We start from the raw sequence: 20,544 nt of genomic DNA, 5'->3' as shown, positions 1-20,544 counted from the left end.
AGGCAAGATCAGCGACAGAGAGCTGCCGCTCCAGGTGTGCCACCACGCTGACATAGCAGCCGCTGCAGCACAGTTGTGCTTGACTGCAAGCCATACGTGAACTGCCTCGCAACTTGCTCGTGGGTGGTTCTGGAGCGAGAGCAAGTCCACCTCTTACCCTTTCGCCCTGCAGGGTGTACACACAGACCTGCAATAAAATTTCCCTGACTTTTCCCTCACTTACTATTATTGAAATTACAAACTACCCTGAGAAATATATTTTTTTTAATAACTTAAATACCTATTTAGCAATTTAAAAAGGGGGTTGTCGGTCTACGGACAATAATTTTACGTGATAACGTCATAAGAAAACCTTGACGAAAAAATGCATACTTTTTTTAATTTTCAAATATTATTTACAGTTTTTGCAAATTTAATTTTAAAAATTTGTTTAAATATAATTAACGAACAATTAGTTAAAAAAAGCCTGCCTTTACCTGCTTTTATATTATAGAAGATTTTCTCGCACGGTGGTTGGCCGGTTCTTGCACGCTCGGCTCAGCCGGAACGTGACAATTTTTCCGTGCGTGCAGCCGGCGTTCATCCATTTATAAGACGTTATCACGTCAAAAAAAAAATAAAAAATTAGGAAAATTCCAGCGTCCACAATCCCCATTGCTGGCCCACTTCAAACACTTATTGTGTGAATGACTATGCACTAGTACACCATCCCCCGGCTGTGTGATGGCAGGACACTGGCTACCACAGGAGAGTCTCCGGGAGGGTCAGCGGTTGGCGGTGACCAGCCCCGCGGGGCCCCTGCCCAGCCGCGGGCCCTTCACCGCAGGCTCCTGGGGCTCCAGGCCCAGCTCCTCGGCGGGGATGCCGTGCTGCCGCAGCTTGGCCTGCACGGCGCGCAGCGTGTCGTCGCGCGCCTTGTGTGCCCGGGCCAGCTCGTACCTCAGCTCCTGCACGCCACGCCACGCCACGCCACTCAGGGCCCCAGCACTTCAAACATTTGTGATGTGTGTGTCACGTCGCATTTGGTGGCGCTTGTTTTTGTGTTCCCGGCGCGGTGTTATTTACCGTTAGCCGTGTGGCGGCGCGAGACGTAACCTCAGATTTGAGTGTTCTGGCCGGTGTGGATCTAAGAAGCGCGGGAACATTTCCGGTTGTCAGGATCTAGAGCTGCTCGTGCGCTTGTGCCTGTACCCCCTTCACCCACTTTGACCAAAAACTTGCAGAAGGCAGGATACAAAGAATTGACAGCTAATTTGGCTGGCTGGCAGCCTGGCGGGAAACGACGGTAGTCGCTCCCTAACTACCAGTCATGCCCGAAACCCCCAATGCGGACAAAAACGTCCAAGTGCCCGCCCTTGCTCAGTAGATATTTTCTACTCTTCCAACTCTTCTTCCTGAGCCATCCTTCTATTCCCGTAGCCAACCCGCATGTAACTAATGTCTGAAATTTTGCATCCCGCATGTAAGTGCCCATGGTTTTCCCCGTGTCTATGCAGGTTTTACCTGGGCCCAACTTATCTAGTTTTTAACCTAGAATAGTCAGTGAGGGGAGTTAGTCATGGCTAAAACGTTGCCATGGCTGGCCAATCCCATCCTAGCACATGATGCATGCTTCCTCTCCTGAATGGTTCATAACCTTCATGCTTAAAGAGTATACTTCGGCCTGAGACGCACTTAGAGTCTTCCCCACCCAGACCCCTCCCAAATACACTTAGTTATTAGTTAGGTTAGGTAAGGAAAAAAAAACACTTCAAACAGGCCTCTACACCCGGCGGTTCCCAAACGGTGGGTCACAGAAGGGTTACAGGTGGGTCGCAACTCTATCCTAAAACTATCGATAACCATTTAAAAAACCATCAGAAAAAAGATGACAAAAATCGAAACAAATGGAATTGTGTGCAATCACATATCTATTGTTAAATAAATAGGTAACTTTTTTGCTACAAAGTACTTATATTTTGTCAACCATTTTCAAATCAGAACACAAACTGTTTATCAATAATCAATCGGTATCTTAAAAAAAAGCACACATATGCAATATTTGATGGTAAATTATATATACATAAGAAAGGGATACGTGACAAATAAGGTTTTTTTTACTCCACTCTGGACCAATAGACTGTGGAGGTATTCCTATAAGGAAAGTTGGGTCGCCAGCCGAAAACGTTTCGGAACCACAGGTCTACACAATTTCTACATGTTCACGAGCCAGGAACTTGATCCAGGAGCTCATCGTCTAGTTTGCAAGTGTGCGATGCTCATAAGCATTTGGTACACAATGGTGCTGTGTTCGTGTTGAGTGGGTCTGACATGGGGGATGCTGACCACCAATCTACACCAAATACTTTAATTATGTACAAGCTTATGTTATGCTGTGCACCACAGATTAAATTATTGCAAACTAGCTTAAATGCCATTCCAGTTTCTTGAATAGTTAGCCATCACGGCGACCTGGCGCTCAGGTTTTGAAGTCAACTGCTGCCTCTTAGCCACACCAGGCTCAAGCGTGTTAGTGAACGTCCGACTGTACTCTAGCGTGTTAGTGAATGTCCAACTGTACTCTAGCGTGTTAGTGAATGTCCAACTGTACTCTAGCGTGTTAGTGAATGTCCAACTGTACTCTAGCGTGTTAGTGAACGTCCAACTGTACTCTAGCATGTTAGTGAATGTCCAACTGTACTCTAGCGTGTTAGTGAATGTCCAGCAGTACTCTAGCGTGTTAGTGAACGTCCAACTGTACTCTAGCGTGTTAGTGAATGTCCAACTGTACTCTAGCGTGTTAGTGAATGTCCAGCAGTACTCTAGCGTGTTAGTGAACGTCCAACTGTACTCTAGCGTGTTAGTGAATGTCCAACTGTACTCTAGCGTGTTAGTGAATGTCCAACTGTACTCTAGCGTGTTAGTGAATGTCCAGCAGTACTCTAGCGTGTTAGTGAACGTCCAACTGTACTCTAGCGTGTTAGTGAATGTCCAACTGTACTCTAGCGTGTTAGTGAATGTCCAACTGTACTCTAGCGTGTTAGTGAACGTCCAACTGTACTCTAGCATGTTAGTGAATGTCCAACTGTACTCTAGCGTGTTAGTGAATGTCCAATTGTACTCTAGCATGTTAGTAAATGTCCAACTGTACTCTAGCGTGTTAGTGAACGTCCAACTGTACTCTAGCGTGTTAGTGAACGTCCAACTGTACTCTAGCATGTTAGTGAATGTCCAACTGTACTCTAGCGTGTTAGTGAATGTCCAACTGTACTCTAGCATGTTAGTGAATGTCCAACTGTACTCTAGCGTGTTAGTGAATGTCCAACTGTACTCTAGCGTGTTAGTGAATGTCCAATTGTACTCTAGCATGTTAGTGAATGTCCAACTGTACTCTAGCGTGTTAGTGAATGTCCAACTGTACTCTAGCATGTTAGTGAATGTCCAACTGTACTCTAGCGTGTTAGTGAATGTCCAACTGTACTCTAGCGTGTTAGTGAATGTCCAATTGTACTCTAGCATGTTATTGAATGTCCAACTGTACTCTAGCGTGTTAGTGAACGTCCAACTGTACTCTAGCGTGTTAGTGAACGTCCAACTGTACTCTAGCGTGTTAGTGAATGTCCAACTGTACTCTAGCATGTTAGTGAATGTCCAACTGTACTCTAGCGTGTTAGTGAATGTCCAACTGTACTCTAGCGTGTTAGTGAATGTCCAATTGTACTCTAGCATGTTAGTGAATGTCCAACTGTACTCTAGCGTGTTAGTGAACGTCCAACTGTACTCTAGCGTGTTAGTGAACGTCCAACTGTACTCTAGCATGTTAGTGAATGTCCAACTGTACTCTAGCGTGTTAGTGAACGTCCAACTGTACTCTAGCATGTTAGTGAATGTCCAACTGTACTCTAGCGTGTTGGTGAATGTCCAACTGCAATGAGGACAGGGCTACCTTGATGACGGTGTTCTTGCTGTCGAGCAGGCTGTCGAGCTTGTGGCGCAGGGCGGCCGTGGCGACGGGGTCCAGCTGGGCGGCCGCGAGCACCTCCGCGACCTGCGCCTCCTTCTGCTCCAGCAGCTGCGCGAGTGCCCCCAGGCGCTCCTCGAGCAGCGCGACGCGCAGCGCGGCCTTCTGCTGCAGCTCTTGTGCTGCCTGCACTGACCGGGCCTGCAGCTCGTCCCGCTCCGCCTGCAACTGCCGTGCCCCCCGCGCTGTGAACCTGCGTCCGCTCGAGTGGATGTTATGACTGGCCAAATAGTAGCAAATCTAACTACAGTAAACTCCTTATTACCCGTGCATGCTACGAAAAAAATACAGCACACATGTAAACCTGTATATTATTACAAGTGAGCAAATTTGAACTGTACGGACGAGTGTACTATTGCGTGCAGTATACAGTGAAACGCCACAGGCCTTTCCTCGGAACTCGCTTGGTAGGTGCTGGCATACGTTGCTATTTTTGTCTCTGTCGCCGCTTTGTTTCTAGTCCTATGGTTGAGCACTTTTATGTTTGCATTACTTTAATGTATTGTATGTTAATTATTCAGTAAAATACTAAAAATTTCAGCATCATTTAAAAAAAATTTTACGGTTAATTTATTGTAACTTTTACTGTACATAAAGTTTTAGATTTTTAAGTTGAAATTGTTTCCTTTTTTTTTTTTTTTTTTTCCATTTTCGGCTCTTTTGCGGATTATCCGCGATCTTCACTATCCGCAGTGGCCCAGCCACTTGATTTCACGGATAATCGGGAGTGTACTGTACATCACATACGTATTCAGATGATAGCAAGGGCGGATCCAGAATGGGGCTCAGGGAGGGGCCAAATTAATTTTTCTAGTAAATTCTAGTATATTTAGAATTTCAATACAGAACAGTAAGCTTGCTACTGTATTTGACAGTGGGTTGGAAGCTGAATAATACTTTTGTAGTTGTGATTTAGTCGTGTGCATTTGATTCCTGGTTCAAAAACGTCCTATTATTTATAGCACTGCAGTAAAATAATTACTTTAGTAATTTTGGAAAACTATGATTAGGAAAATCAGAAATTATTCAGGGTTCAGAAGGGGGGGGGGGGGGCTTGACGCTATGCCTCCCCCCTCCTCTGGTTCCGCCAATGGATGATAGATGCATTGATACAATCAGTTACCACACAAACAAAGCTGTTAATTTTTTTCATGCAATAAAGAGAAAAACTCCAAGTTAAAATTTATACGACTACAAAAACATTGACGAAATGATCATCTGCAACAGAAGAGTCAGAAGGATAATGAAGAGGACGTTCGTACCACCGGACACAACTGAACGGCGGCTCCTAGAACACCAGGGAAGGACTATGAAGAGCGGGCCATCGGGAATATGAAGGCAACAATTAATACAATATATGACAGCACTTACTGAACAGCGGGCTTGGGAATGAATGATAATGCTTGTTTTGTCACTTGAAAAATAAATGATTAGCTATCACAGCCACAGATTTAGCCGGCAAGAATATTAAATTATTCAGAAATAAAAAGCATCTTAAAACTTACTTAAGTCCATTTTTACTATCTGGACATCTATTTTAAGCCTTACTCATGCTCCTTATTATTTAAATTTGTTTTTTTTCCAGAACGGATACTTGTTTCGAATCGATACCTTCTCATAGCGCAGTTGCAGGAATTCATTTTCACATTTTAAGTCTTCCAGCTTTTTATAACATTTGTTCAGCCGAATCTTCATGTTCTGAAACATAAATAAAAAAGTAAGTTATTGAAATAACAACCTTTTTTTTTCTAATAAATAACTCACCCTTCTGATGTAACAAATTGCTCATAACAATAGTGAGACTCCAAGAGTAGTAAAGAGCGTAGAGTGAGGTAATTACTTTCACGTGGCTTAAGTTACGGCTGGAAAAACTAGTTTTGTCTATGAGACGTGATACAATTTTAAACTAAATACATATTGAAAGAAACATCATTGGTAAAGCTTTGCTGGACTTTTTTTTTCAGTGCATGTAACTCTACAACAAGAAATGATCCCACACTGCTCCATTCCGAAAAACAAAATTCGACTTTACTCACTCACATGATCTCTCCCAGTGTAAGGAAAACTTGTTGAGTGTTCAACAAGCAAACAACACATTTACAAACGTACACACAATATACACTGCTTTTTTCGTTGCAGCAAATGGAAGTGATACCCCAAGTTTATTACTTCTCCACTTCCTTTTTTACAATTTATATAATTGTGGAAGCATGGTTTTCTGACTATTCATCAAAAAGGTATAGTCAGTCATATAACTTGCCTCTGAAGAGACAGTTCTCAAAATAAGTAGCATTCTTAACCAATTCCCCACGCAGGGACATAGCCCGGGGGAGAGGGTTGCTGGGTTCCAAACCCCTTCCTTTCAGGATTTAAAAAAAAAGGCAAATACTGAATAAGAAAATAATAGCAACTTAGCTATATGATGTTGGAGAGAGATTATTTTGAAATGATTATTTTAATCCTTACATGGATCGATAACATATTTCCTTGTCATTATAGCCAGACATGCCTCTTACACAGAAAAGGCAGGAACTATAGTGTTTCCACTTAATCTATATTTAAATGCCGGTTTGCATGTTGTATGAATTTACACTGGTAGCCGGGAGCGAGCGAGCGAGCAGACTCACAGAGAGGGAGGCCTTGTCCTGGTCGTAGTTGGCAGTCCTGCGCTGCAGGTCGGCCAGGGCGGCCCGAGTGGCCTCCAGGGGCTCCGCCAGCTGCTTGTTCCTGGCCAGGACGTCGTGCATCTGCTGCTCCATGCGCTCCGCCTGCTGCTTCACCTTCTCCAGCTGCTCCTACACCCGGGGCCCGCCTCCGCCTCAACACCACGCACTCACACGGCTCTGGAGACAACCACACAGACCACACAGACCACAGGGACAGGGGCTCTGCAGCTGCTTGTTCCTGGCCAGGACGTCGTGCATCTGCTGCTCCATGCGCTCCGCCTGCTGCTTCACCTTCTCCAGCTGCTCCTACACCCGGGGCCCGCCTCCGCCTCAACACCACGCACTCACACAGCTCTGGAGACAACCACACAGACCACACAGACCACAGGGACAGGGGCTCTGCCAGCTGCTTGTTACTGGCCAGGACGTCGTGCATCTGCTGCTCCATGCGCTCCGCCTGCTGCTTCACCTTCTCCAGCTGCTCCTACACCCGGGGCCCGCCTCCGCCTCAACACCACGCACTCTCACGTCTCTGGAGACAACCACACAGACCACACAGACCACAGGGACAGGGGCTCTGCCAGCTGCTTGTTCCTGGCCAGGACGTCGTGCATCTGCTGCTCCATGCGCTCCGCCTGCTGCTTCACCTTCTCCAGCTGCTCCTGCACCCGGGACCCGCCTCCGCCTCAACACCACGCACTCACACGGCTCTGGAGACAACCACACAGACCACACAGACCACAGGGACAGGGGCTCCGCCAGCTTGTTCCTGGCCAGGACGTCATACATCTGCTGCTCCATGCGCTCCGCCTGCTGCTTCACCTTCTCCAGCTGCTCCTGCACCCGGGGCCCGCCTCCGCCTCAACACCACGCACTCACACGGCTCTGGAGACAACCACACAGACCACACAGACCACAGGGACAGGGGCTCTGCAGCTGCTTGTTCCTGGCCAGGACGTCGTGCATCTGCTGCTCCATGCGCTCCGCCTGCTGCTTCACCTTCTCCAGCTGCTCCTGCACCCGGGGCCCGCCTCCGCCTCAACACCACGCACTCACACGGCTCTGGAGACAACCACACAGACCACACAGACCACAGGGACAGGGGCTCCGCCAGCTGCTTGTTCCTGGCCAGGACGTCGTGCATCTGCTGCTCCATGCGCTCCGCCTGCTGCTTCACCTTCTCCAGCTGCTCCTACACCCGGGGCCCGCCTCCGCCTCAACACCACGCACTCACACAGCTCTGGAGACAACCACACAGACCACACAGACCACAGGGACAGGGGCTCTGCCAGCTGCTTGTTCCTGACCAGGACGTCGTGCATCTGCTGCTCCATGCGCTCCGCCTGCTGCTTCACCTTCTCCAGTTGCTCCTACACCCGGGGCCCGCCTCCGCCTCAACACCACGCACTCACACGGCTCTGGAGACAACCACACAGACCACACAGACCACAGGGACAGGGGCTCTGCCAGCTGCTTGTTCCTGGCCAGGACGTCGTGCATCTGCTGCTCCATGCGCTCCGCCTGCTGCTTCACCTTCTCCAGCTGCTCCTGCACCCGGGACCCGCCTCCGCCTCAACACCACGCACTCTCACGTCTCTGGAGACAACCACACAGACCACACAGACCACAGGGACAGGGGCTCCGCCAGCTGCTTGTTCCTGGCCAGGACGTCGTGCATCTGCTGCTCCATGCGCTCCGCCTGCTGCTTCACCTTCTCCAGCTGCTCCTACACCCGGGGCCCGCCTCCGCCTCAACACCACGCACTCACACGGCTCTGGAGACAACCACACAGACCACACAGACCACAGGGACAGGGGCTCCGCCAGCTTGTTCCTGGCCAGGACGTCATACATCTGCTGCTCCATGCGCTCCGCCTGCTGCTTCACCTTCTCCAGCTGCTCCTGCACCCGGGGCCCGCCTCCGCCTCAACACCACGTACTCACACGGCTCTGGAGACAACCACACAGACCACACAGACCACAGGGACAGGGGCTCCGCCAGCTGCTTGTTCCTGGCCAGGACGTCGTGCATCTGCTGCACCATGCGCTCCGCCTGCTGCTTCACCTTCTCCAGCTGCTCCTACACCCGGGGCCCGCCTCCGCCTCAACACCTCGCACTCACACGGCTCTGGAGACAACCACACAGACCACAAAGACCACATGGACAGGGGCTCCGCCAGCTGCTTGTTCCTGGCCAGGACGTCGTGCATCTGCTGCTCCATGCGCTCCGCCTGCTGCTTCACCTTCTCCAGCTGCTCCTGCACCCGGGACCCGCCTCCGCCTCAACACCACGCACTCACACGGCTCTGGAGACAACCACACAGACCACACAGACCACAGGGACAGGGGCTCCGCCAGCTGCTTGTTCCTGGCCAGGACGTCGTGCATCTGCTGCTCCATGCGCTCCACCTGCTGCTTCACCTTCTCCAGCTGCTCCTGCACCCGGGGCCCGCCTCCGCCTCAACACCTCGTACACTCAAGGCTCTGGAGACAACCACACAGACCACACAGACCACAGGGACAGGGGCTCCGCCAGCTGCTTGTTCCTGGCCAGGACGTCATACATCTGCTGCTCCATGCGCTCCGCCTGCTGCTTCACCTTCTTCAGCTGCTCCTACACCCGGGGCCCGCCTCCGCCTCAACACCTCGCACTCACACGGCTCTGGAGACAACCACACAGACCACACAGACCACAGGGACAGGGGCTTCGCCAGCTGCTTGTTCCTGGCCAGGACGTCGTGCATCTGCTGCTCCATGCGCTCCGCCTGCTGCTTCATCTTCTCCAGCTGCTCCTGCACCCGGGGCCCGCCTCCGCCTCAACACCTCGCACACTCAAGGCTCTGGAGACAACCACACAGACCACACAGACCACAGGGACAGGGGCTCCGCCAGCTGCTTGTACCTGGCCAGGACGTCATACATCTGCTGCTCCATGCGCTCCGCCTGCTGCTTCACCTTCTCCAGCTGCTCCTACACCCGGGGCCCGCCTCCGCCTCAACACCACGCACTCACACGGCTCTGGAGACAACCACACAGACCACACAGACCAGAGGGACAGGGGCTCCGCCAGCTTGTTCCTGGCCAGGACGTCATACATCTGCTGCTCCATGCGCTCCGCCTGCTGCTTCACCTTCTCCAGCTGCTCCTGCACCCGGGGCCCGCCTCCGCCTCAACACCTCGCACTCACACGGCTCTGGAGACAACCACACAGACCACACAGACCACAGGGACAGGGGCTCCGCCAGCTGCTTGTTCCTGGCCAGGACGTCGTGCATCTGCTGCTCCATGCGCTCCGCCTGCTACTTCACCTTCTCCAGCTGCTCCTACACCCGGGGCCCGCCTCCGCCTCAACACCTCGCACTCACACGGCTCTGGAGACAACCACACAGACCACACAGACCACAGGGACAGGGGCTCCGCCAGCTGCTTGTTCCTGGCCAGGACGTCGTGCATCTGCTGCTCCATGCGCTCCGCCTGCTGCTTCACCTTCTCCAGCTGCTCCTGAACCCGGGGCCCGCCTCCGCCTCAACACCTCGCACACTCAAGGCTCTGGAGACAACCACACAGACCATACAGACCACAGGGACAGGGGCTCCGCCAGCTGCTTGTACCTGGCCAGGACGTCATACATCTGCTGCTCCATGCGCTCCGCCTGCTGCTTCACCTTCTCCAGCTGCTCCTACACCCGGGGCCCGCCTCCGCCTCAACACCACGCACTCACACGGCTCTGGAGACAACCACACAGACCACACAGACCACACAGACCAGAGGGACAGGGGCTCCGCCAGCTTATTCCTGGCCAGGACGTCATACATCTGCTGCTCCATGCGCTCCGCCTGCTGCTTCACCTTCTCCAGCTGCTCCTGCACCCGGGGCCCGCCTCCGCCTCAACACCTCGCACTCACACGGCTCTGGAGACAACCACACAGACCACACAGACCACAGGGACAGGGGCTCCGCCAGCTGCTTGTTCCTGGCCAGGACGTCGTGCATCTGCTGCTCCATGCGCTCCGCCTGCTGCTTCACCTTCTCCAGCTGCTCCTGCACCCGGGGCCCGCCTCCGCCTCAACACCACGCACTCACACGGCTCTGGAGACAACCACACAGACCACACAGACCACAGGGACAGGGGCTCCGCCAGCTGCTTGTTCCTGGCCAGGACGTCATACATCTGCTGCTCCATGCGCTCCGCCTGCTGCTTCACCTTCTCCAGCTGCTCCTACACCCGGGGCCCGCCTCCGCCTCAACACCTCGCACTCACACGGCTCTGGAGACAACCACACAGACCACACAGACCACAGGGACAGGGGCTCCGCCAGCTGCTTGTTCCTGGCCAGGACGTCGTGCATCTGCTGCTCCATGCGCTCCGCCTGCTGCTTCACCTTCTCCAGCTGCTCCTACACCCGGGGCCCGCCTCCGCCTCAACACCACGCACTCACACGGCTCTGGAGACAACCACACAGACCACACAGACCACAGGGACAGGGGCTCCGCCAGCTGCTTGTTCCTGGCCAGGACATCGTGCATCTGCTGCTCCATGCGCTCCGCCTGCTGCTTCACCTTCTCCAGCTGCTCCTGAACCCGGGGCCCGCCTCCGCCTCAACACCACGCACTCACACAGCTCTGGAGACAACCACACAGACCACACAGACCACAGGGACAGGGGCTCCGCCAGCTGCTTGTTCCTGGCCAGGACGTCGTGCATCTGCTGCTCCATGCGCTCCGCCTGCTGCTTCACCTTCTCCAGCTGCTCCTGCACCCGGGGCCCGCCTCCGCCTCAACACCACGCACTCACACGGCTCTGGAGACAACCACACAGACCACACAGACCACAGGGACAGGGGCTCCGCCAGCTGCTTGTTCCTGGCCAGGACGTCATACATCTGCTGCTCCATGCGCTCCGCCTGCTGCTTCACCTTCTCCAGCTGCTCCTACACCCGGGGCCCGCCTCCGCCTCAACACCTCGCACTCACACGGCTCTGGAGACAACCACACAGACCACACAGACCACAGGGACAGGGGCTCCGCCAGCTGCTTGTTCCTGGCCAGGACGTCGTGCATCTGCTGCTCCATGCGCTCCGCCTGCTGCTTCACCTTCTCCAGCTGCTCCTACACCCGGGGCCCGCCTCCGCCTCAACACCACGCACTCACACGGCTCTGGAGACAACCACACAGACCACACAGACCACAGGGACAGGGGCTCCGCCAGCTGCTTGTTCCTGGCCAGGACATCGTGCATCTGCTGCTCCATGCGCTCCGCCTGCTGCTTCACCTTCTCCAGCTGCTCCTGAACCCGGGGCCCGCCTCCGCCTCAACACCTCGCACACTCAAGGCTCTGGAGACAACCACACAGACCATACAGACCACAGGGACAGGGGCGTATGCTAAAAAAATGGTATTATTCTCATCAACAAGTGGAAATAATCAAGTTGTTCGACCCCCTCAAGGGGACAGTGGGGAAGCCAGAGGCCTCGGCCAATCGCGAGGAAGCATTTCCAGCCCTCGCCTGCAGGGTGTCGGAAAACATGGTGGCCGCGACCGGGTAGCCCCGAGCCCTCTGTGACCCCACCACTGCGCCACATGGACCTCATGTCCAGATGTGTTGTGTAGTAATCAATCATAACCTGAGTTCTGCACGGTATATTAGTTGACTCAAAACTACTAATAAAGAAAGCTGTATCTGGATGTGCCCTTCATACCCCCGGACCATTAGCAAGTTTAAGTTGATACAGTCTGGATATTATATGATATTGAGATACAGACAGCCCTGTTAAATGTTATAAAATTGTTATTATTGATTGTCAAAGTGACAATTCTGACGGTGTTACTGTATACGTTTGATGTGTTTTATGCCAATGGCATAATTGTTTGTACAACAGTTTGCTAAAAGCCCATAACATATTTTGTTTATTAATCTCAAACACTATATTATTGTTGTTGTTGTTATTGTTATTATTATTATTATTATTATTATTATTATTATTATTATTATTATTATTATTATTATTATTATTATTAACAGAAGCTTGCATAAGAGAATGAAACCATTGCAGACAATTTTCTGCTGGTACAGTATTCACAAACTAATTGTGTCTGTGAATAAAAATTACATAAATAAGTTTATCTGCCCCTCACTCGAAACTCAAAATTCCAAACAAAAGATATTGCTTGTCTCCAAAATCTATTTAGCCCACTTCAATACCTCCTTTTAAAATATAACAGCTTTTGTTGTGAAGTAGTCCGAAGGCAGAGCAAGCTGGTGCCCAAATCACTTATTGCACTTATAATAAATAAAAAAAATGTACTCTAGAAATTTTTTTAAAAATTCACTGGAAATGCAAAAAATCTTTTGTATAATTTGGTAGGTCTACTAGGTTTAAAAAAACTGCATCTAAAAACAACACTTAAAAGGAATATTTTTATTTTGTTTATAGTGGGTAGTCATAAAACAAATGGTTATTGTCACACAAGCTAACTGTAGGTATCTGGTGCAGGCAATTTTCCCCGACTTTTGTATGTTGAGTATGCAAACAACCAAAAAAAACATACAAAGTTTTGTGCGGAGAATGACGTAATCTTAGTCGGGCTAAATTATTAAACACAAATAAGCACAAGTTTCTAAGTTGCTAGAATTTGTCTGTATTGGCCAGTGGCAGATCCAAGGGAGGCACCAGGGGCAAGTGCCCCCCCCTCCCCCCCCCCCCAAAAAAAATCCAGTTGTCTGCTACATTAATATTGCCGAAAAAAATGATTGTTTCTGAAACCAATAATCTATTTTAATATAATTAATGAATTTCTTGAAGAATCATAAAATCTGGTGGTTGGATGTTATGTGTAGGGACACCTGTATTTCGCGATTTCATTTCATGTCAAGGTATTTCACAAAACAATGTAGCTTTTTCTAAGAGTCATGGCAAATTGTGAGGTGCAGCAGTGCGGCGACCACATTCTCATTGGCCCCGTCAAGAGCGGGACGACACCTCTCACCGACCTCAGCCAATACCCACAGGAGAAAAGCTACAGTATTTTGTGAAATACCTTGAAACGAAATGTATTCGCGAAATACAGGTGTCCCTAGTAATGTGTAGTGTGAGTAGATTAAATACAAATTTAGTTATTTTAAGACATTTTTTCTCTGGCTATTCTGAAATCCTAGAGGTGAACCTCTGGATCCGCCACTGGTATAGGCTGACGAGGCCGGGGGGGAACCCGGGAAGCAGCAGGAGTGGCGGTACCTTGAGGCTGCCGTTGAGCGCCAGGTTGTTGAGCGTGATGTCGTCGTAGTAGTTCTTCATGTCGGAGAAGGCGCGCTCGTGGCCCCTGGTCAGCTCGCAGATGTGCTGGTTCTTCTGCTCCTCCAGCTGCGTCAGCTCCAGCCGGTGTCTGAGGGCCAGCTCGCCGCGCGTCTCCGCCAGCCGCCGCTCCAGCCGGTCCCGGAGCGTGCGTGCCTCCAGCGCGAAGGCCGCCCGCATCTCGCTCGCCTCCTCGCTGTGTCGCTGCGCACCACGCCCCGCCCGCGTTCAGTTTCCAGGGACTTAAAACTTCTAGAGTTTTCATACGTGTCCCAAATTTTTGAAGTGAAAACTTCTTTCGGAAGGTTCTCTAATGGGTTAGTATTAGGGTCTGTGCAAGGAACAAATCAAACCGATCTGATGTCTGTTCTATCGTTAAAAAATTAAAAATTATAGTGCGAACCATCGCATCGTACAGGTTTAAACAGGGGCACCGATATGCTCGATAAGTGTGATTTTCACGATCTCTGTCACAAATCTTTTTTTTTTTTAACCCAATTTGAGATCTTGCTCCTGTATAGCAGGTACGTGGGGTCCTCCATTCATGTCTGTACTATTGATGAAGATGAAATTTGGAAAGAGCGAACCATCGTACAGGTATAACCAGGGGCTCTTAAATCCATGAATGTTTTGATGTTCATGTTCTCTGTCACAAAACGTATTTTTTTGAAGTGAAAACTTCTGTAGGAATGTTTGGATACGGAGTAAATTCATGTAAGTCGTCATCGACACGATCACGTGACATGTTAATTTTTTTTATATTTCAAGGATAAAACTTAATTTGTTCTATTTTTAAAGATACAAGTGTTTAATTTTATCTTCATTTTCCCAAGGAAACTTTAACGTTATTGTGTGGTACTTACATATTGCGAGTATTGGATAATTTTTAGTAGTTAGTTAAGTTGAGGTAATGTTTTTATTTTGTTTATTTACTTACGATTTGAATTTCTTAAAATGTCAGGTTATTGATTTGTTAGAGATAATGTTGATTATTTGTAGATTTAAGTTAGTAATTTTTTTTTTCAGTGAAAAAACTTCATTTCTTCTAGTTTTAAAGTTATTATTGGTAGGGGCAAAACTTATGGGTTCACGTCACCGACATGCTAGTGATATAATACCAAAATAATTTTCTTGCGTATATTTGACGTAGAAATGATGTCATATTACACATTAAAAACAAAATGTCAAGTTTTCACTTCTGTCGACAGTCCCCATGACCGACTTCTATTTTTTTTATAAATTTTTGTAATTCATCCTTAAGATTTTACCTGATATGATTTGTCTTGGGTACTAAGTAAAAAATACAAAAATGTAAAGAACTGAAGTATTTTGTACAGAAAACTCTTTTTTTTACTATGTAGACTTTTTTGTAACTTATAGTGTGTTTCAGTTTTCTGAAAGATTAAAAAAACACACTAACTAAAAGAAAATGTGATAAGCAAATATATTAATATACTTGTCACAGTTTGCAAATACCATTCAAAAAAGTTTGTTTGAATTTATATTTCCACATTTATCATTATAAAAAAAGAGTCATTCGCCTGTATGATTCTATACCAAATGCTCTGATAAAAAAACAGAACGGCACATTTTATACATTTATTTTACATAACAGTGTACTCATTTAGCAAGCATGGAGGGCCATTGTCCAAATCTCATTGGTGCACTACAGAATGTAATTTCAATCTGAACCACTCAACTACCAATCCAATACTCATAAATTATAAGTGTGTTGGAAGTTGAGCATGAACCATAGCCCCGTGCTACATTATGGCCACAGTCTAAAAACCTCCTAGGAACCTTATTTATATTTTCATACAATTTTATTTGATAAGAAAGTCACCATCCGACTTATCCCGGATACACAGTCCAGTTTACACTGATTGCATTGGAGACAACTCGCTCTTCTACTGGGACGAGAAGTTGTCCCGGTGGAGCCAGCCAGCCAGCCAGCCCGCGAGTAAATTACACAACGGAACAGTTTCCAGTGGCTTTTTTTTTAACTCGCCGGCTTGCCTAACTAACTTACCTGCACCGTGTAGGCACCTACTCATGCAAGTGAAACGCATAATCAGTTCAGCACTGATACTGTTACAAAGGTTGTAGGAAATAGTTTAAACAAGTTTGTGGAGGTGTTGAGGAATGCGAGACTCTGATCTCGAGGAAATCGTCAAGAGGAAGTGAAAGTGGCGAACAAACCAAGACAAGTGCCAGGACTGAGAGTGTGCCGCAAACGTGCGCTGGGTATCCACAGTTAGTACTTTCGTACCAGATCTAGTACTTTCATAAGTTTTTTAGTCGTCTAGTACATTTACACTCGGATCTAGTACTTTTTTTCTTTAATATAATAATATTACAGCAACTCCAATATGTTTTCTTTATTAAGCGTAATTATTTTTAAAAAAACTATGGAATGTATGTGTGTGTTTGGTGTGATATTTAAGTTCGAGCATTGCAATGCCGTAATAACTTCCTGAATTGTTGAAACCATAAAAAAATTATAATTTAGTACTTTTCTTATCAAATCTAGTACTAATTTTTTTCTCGCCTAAGTTGGTAGGAAATTTTTTTTTCCCTTGCGGACACCCTGGCCGCGGCGAGGGGGGAATGGGGGATGGGGGGGGGGGCAGTCACCATGCTCAGCTCGCTCATCTGGTCGTGGAACAGCAGCTGCTGCTCCCGCAGGCTGGCCTTGAGCTGCCGCTTGTTCTCCAGCAGCCCCTGCTCATCCCGCTTGAAGCCGTCCTCCGCCAGCTTCAAGGTCACCCGCCCCTCCGCCTGCCGCAGCCAACCACACACGCTTTTACTTGTACACAGTTGTACTGTTGGACCAAAAACTTATATTTAATTTTTATTTCTTATTTTTTAGTTCATTGATGATAATTTTTTTTTTTTAGTTTGTTTATCTATAAGTTTATTTTATCATTTTTAGTCTTAAAATAAAATGTTGCCATGTTCGATACAGTTGTCATGACCCCTTTCATACTTAATTGTTTACCACGGCACATTAGCACTACCACAGAACTGTAGGAATCGATTAATATAATAAAAATTAAGACGACAATGGTTTTAGCCTGCCAGTTAAAAATTATTTTAAAATTAAATACGAAATGTGTATGGTTTTGAAAAAACTAATTTAAAGTAAGAGTGAACTAAATTTGTGAGTTCTAGGTGAAATGAAAGCTCTTGACCGTCTTTCAAGAATATGTCCACAGACTTGAAACTCAGCAGGGATTTGCTTTATATTACATACGCATTAACTGAGCACATCGTTTTCCTAAAATAAGCCTCCAAGGAGAGTTAAGGGAGCATTAAAGATTTTAGGGCTATAACCCCTCCCCTGGCATAATTTCCACCATTACCCAGCCTATTTGTTTGGAAACACTTCAAAAAATAAAAATAAAAAATATATATTTTTTTTAATTTCTAAATTTAGGTTCATTAACCCCACCCCCCTCCGAGGGGAAGAAAGTTGAACTCCGGGCACATTTTCCACCATAACCCGACCTCGGAAACACTCTAAATAAAAAATATATATATATTTTTTAAAATTTCGAAATTTTAAAAAATATATATATATTTTTTAAAATTTCGAAATTTATGGGCCTTATACACCCCACTCCCTCCCTTTTCCTGCTTCCCGGAACACATTTTCCACCATAGTCTGACCTTTTGGATCGGAAACGTCCAAATCGAAAAAGCATTAAAAATTTCAAAATTTTGGGTCTTCCCCCAGGGGGAGTCGACCCCGAGAAAATTCTCACCATGCCCATGCACAAAAAGCATGGCTATTACCCATCGCTCGAAATTAGTGGTTTTTTGACCTTCTGGCCTCCCCTCTCCCTTTTAACTCTATGGACATAATGTATCAAAATATTGTATTGTCAGGGGTTCTTTATATGTATGCAAAACTTCAACACTTTTGGATGTCAAAAATTTGGTTAAAATTGAATGGAAAGATTTTATTACATAGTCCATTCTTTCGCACATACAGGTCAAAAATAAAACCATAAAATCTTGTCTCCACTAATTGGGATTTCACACTGTCTATCACTTAAGTATATTTTTATACCAAAATTGTGAAATTATGTGCACCAAATCAGTTACACTATGATTTTATTTGTTTTCTCATCTGTTAAAAGGTTGCTGCACGAATTGTTGTACCTTGAGCTCAGCGATATCGTTTTGTTGCTCATACATGAGCAATTTAACTTTCTGCTTCAACGTTTCCAACTCAGCCTGATGTTTCTCCTCAGACTCTTCTATTTCTCTGTCTTTGTTCCTGCAACAGATGTGCAGTACTGAAGTGTTGCCTTGGGTTCAGTCAAATGTCAGTTTGTTAAGGTATACAGGCAAGAGGACAGTGACTACAGCATTCTTTTGAAAAATATTAGTTTTATGTCAGGACTTTTTCAGGACCTTTCAGTAAAATTTTCTTGCATTTTTGATGTGTAAACATCTTAGCTCTCGGTATACTGCATTTGGTGGGAGTAATTTTGTGAAAATGAAACAGAGGTCAATGAACGGAAACGTGTCACAAAGATGGCCGTCCCACGTGTAGCAACATAAAACCGTATATAGTCACTTTTGTAAACTCTAACATACATACCAAACGTAATGGTGTGCCAAATGAAACTTTATGATAGTGAAACTACCCTGGAATATATTTGGTGAACTAAAATAGTCATAGTAAAAAGTAATCCCAAGTTTTAAAATACCTAAGAAAACTGGCATTACAATGATTGTAACACATTTCTCCTTGCTATATGTCAACGGGCTCAGGTAGCCCAGCGGTGAAGCATGTACTTGTTAACCCGAAGGGGCGTGTTTTGAATCTCATCACTGGAAACTTTTTTTTTTACTTTTTATTAATAACATTATAATATTATAACAGTCTGTCAGTCTTATAATGTCGGTCAGTTTTATAGTTTTGCTTTAGTCAAACTGCGTCAGTCAGTCTTGGTGTTGGATGTCTACCAGTGTGTTGGTTTAACAGAGTCGGTCAGTCATAAAGTTTAAGACTGTTGGTCAGTCTAACAGTGTATATCAGCCACAAATTGGTCAGTCTAACAGAGGGTAGTTCTGAACGAGAGCCACTTTTCTGGAAAACCAAATAAAAACAAATTCCATAATTTTTTTTCTTTTACTTCCCAACGTGTTTTTCAGTCATTTTATTCTAAGAGAGTGTCGCAAATATTTCAAATAGTTTACCAATCACCTCAGCTCGGCCCGAGACTCGTCCAGCTGCTCACGCGTGATCTCCCAGAAGGTGTGAATCTTGTCCCGCTCCAGCTCGAAGAAGTTCCTCTCCTCCCTCTCCCGATCAATCTCCTCGCGCAGTCTGTGGGCGAACACCTCCAGCTGCTCTCGCGACATTTCCGTGGTGGACACGCCATCGATCATGTAGCCCTCGGCTTTCTTCTTGCCTCCTTTGCCGGCCCCCGCGCCCTTCTTCTTGGGCGGCTGCAACCCACAGACAACTCAACTGCTACCTGCTTCAATAACCACAAACAGTCATTAAACAAATGTAAACACCCACAGTGAAATTATGAAAAAATTAAAGGAAGATACATACAATGTTCTTCCAGCAAAAAAAAAAAAGTATACTCAAGTGATTTTATAAAAATATTTAGCCTCTCTTGTTCTTTTTAGGCCAAATAAAAATATAAGGCTACAGTATGAAACATCACCAAGAAAAATGCAATTACTGGGTACAAAATAAATTGAACATCAAAAAAAAAATCTGTTGTACCAATACACATCACACATGTCTTTATATTTTGTTGAAACTATACTACATGCAGATGCTACCTACATTGTCTACATTCAGGATGGGAGAACTAGAGAACATTTGTATTTTTAAACATATGTAGGTATAATGATACCTTACAGTACATATCATTATTACAAAAATGTAATATTATATGTAATACAAAATAAGCAACACTTAAAGTATAACAGGTATTTAACTGTTGCGAAAGATATAAAATGCTGGATTTTTTGTTTTAAAGTTGTTTAGCTTTGAAAACTATGGTAAGTTAAATCCACACCATTTCTTCTTCTTCTTTCAGTGTTCACTTTTAGGCAGCCTGAAAATGCTTGTTTCAAAATTCCTTGTCCTTGCTCTACAAATATTATTCAAATAAAAGAACGATTTTACCCCAAAGCATTTCCAATTCTCTATTGCAACACAAGGTTGCAATCAAAATTTAAAAAGGTTACTAGGCAACCAAAAACACATCATAACTCGTGGGACGTGGGTGCTTATCTATGGACCATATAGTTAATAAAGTACTAATACTCAACATCGAAACCTTGACTTGTACTATAGAGTAAATAATAATTTACGTTCATAGAAACTTAGGTTATATAATATTATATATATATAAAACCTAAGTGTCTATGAAAGTACATAATTACTTACTCTATATTACTAATCGAAGTCTCTAAGTTGAGTACTAGTATTTATTCACTCTATGGTCCATAGATAACAGCATCCGCAATAATTAAAAACAGAGATAAGTAAATGGACCAGATGGAACATAAACACATCGTTTTGAGGAGGGGGTTGAAGTCATGAGAGGAAT

At 46.4% G+C, this 20,544-nt stretch overlaps 1 protein-coding gene across 2 annotated transcripts; it reads right to left on the bottom strand.

The window, feature by feature from the left end:
• Nucleotides 1–393: 393 nt before the first annotated feature.
• LOC134541010 (dynein regulatory complex subunit 4) lies at nucleotides 394–20,413 on the bottom strand. 2 transcript variants are annotated; one of them, XM_063384248.1, is made up of 9 exons: nucleotides 20,008–20,413; nucleotides 19,176–19,420; nucleotides 18,122–18,239; nucleotides 16,592–16,735; nucleotides 13,901–14,161; nucleotides 6,628–6,795; nucleotides 5,612–5,698; nucleotides 3,926–4,168; nucleotides 394–947 (listed from the first exon to the last, which is right to left on the bottom strand). In XM_063384248.1, the coding sequence occupies exons 1-9, from the start codon at nucleotides 20,008–20,010 to the stop codon at nucleotides 765–767; spliced, it is 1,452 nt and encodes a 483-aa protein (XP_063240318.1). In that variant the 5' UTR covers nucleotides 20,011–20,413; the 3' UTR covers nucleotides 394–764. The 2 variants fall into 2 exon arrangements, with proteins under 2 accessions (XP_063240318.1, XP_063240241.1); XM_063384171.1 differs by having other exon boundaries at nucleotides 19,773–20,013.
• Between the last annotated feature and the right edge of the window lie 131 nt (nucleotides 20,414–20,544).

This window comes from Bacillus rossius, chromosome 1, assembly GCF_032445375.1.
Source record: "Bacillus rossius redtenbacheri isolate Brsri chromosome 1, Brsri_v3, whole genome shotgun sequence".
NCBI lineage: Eukaryota > Metazoa > Arthropoda > Insecta > Phasmatodea > Bacillidae > Bacillus > Bacillus rossius.
The sequence above is the reverse complement of the archived record's forward strand: the minus strand, read 5'-3'. Positions and strand labels throughout refer to the sequence as shown.

Bases quoted from the DNA above. Each gene is read 5' to 3' on its own strand.
- LOC134541010 (XM_063384171.1), bottom strand. From the start codon at position 19,859: ATGATATGTACTGTAAGGTATCATTATACCTACATATGTTTAAAAATA. The intron at 16,736-18,121 runs GTACAACAATTC...TGGCTGCGGCAG, and splicing joins ACGATATCGCTGAGCTCAAG to GCGGAGGGGCGGGTGACCTT. The intron at 4,169-5,611 runs GTATCGATTCGA...GGGGCACGGCAG, and splicing joins TGCAACTGCGCTATGAGAAG to TTGCAGGCGGAGCGGGACGA.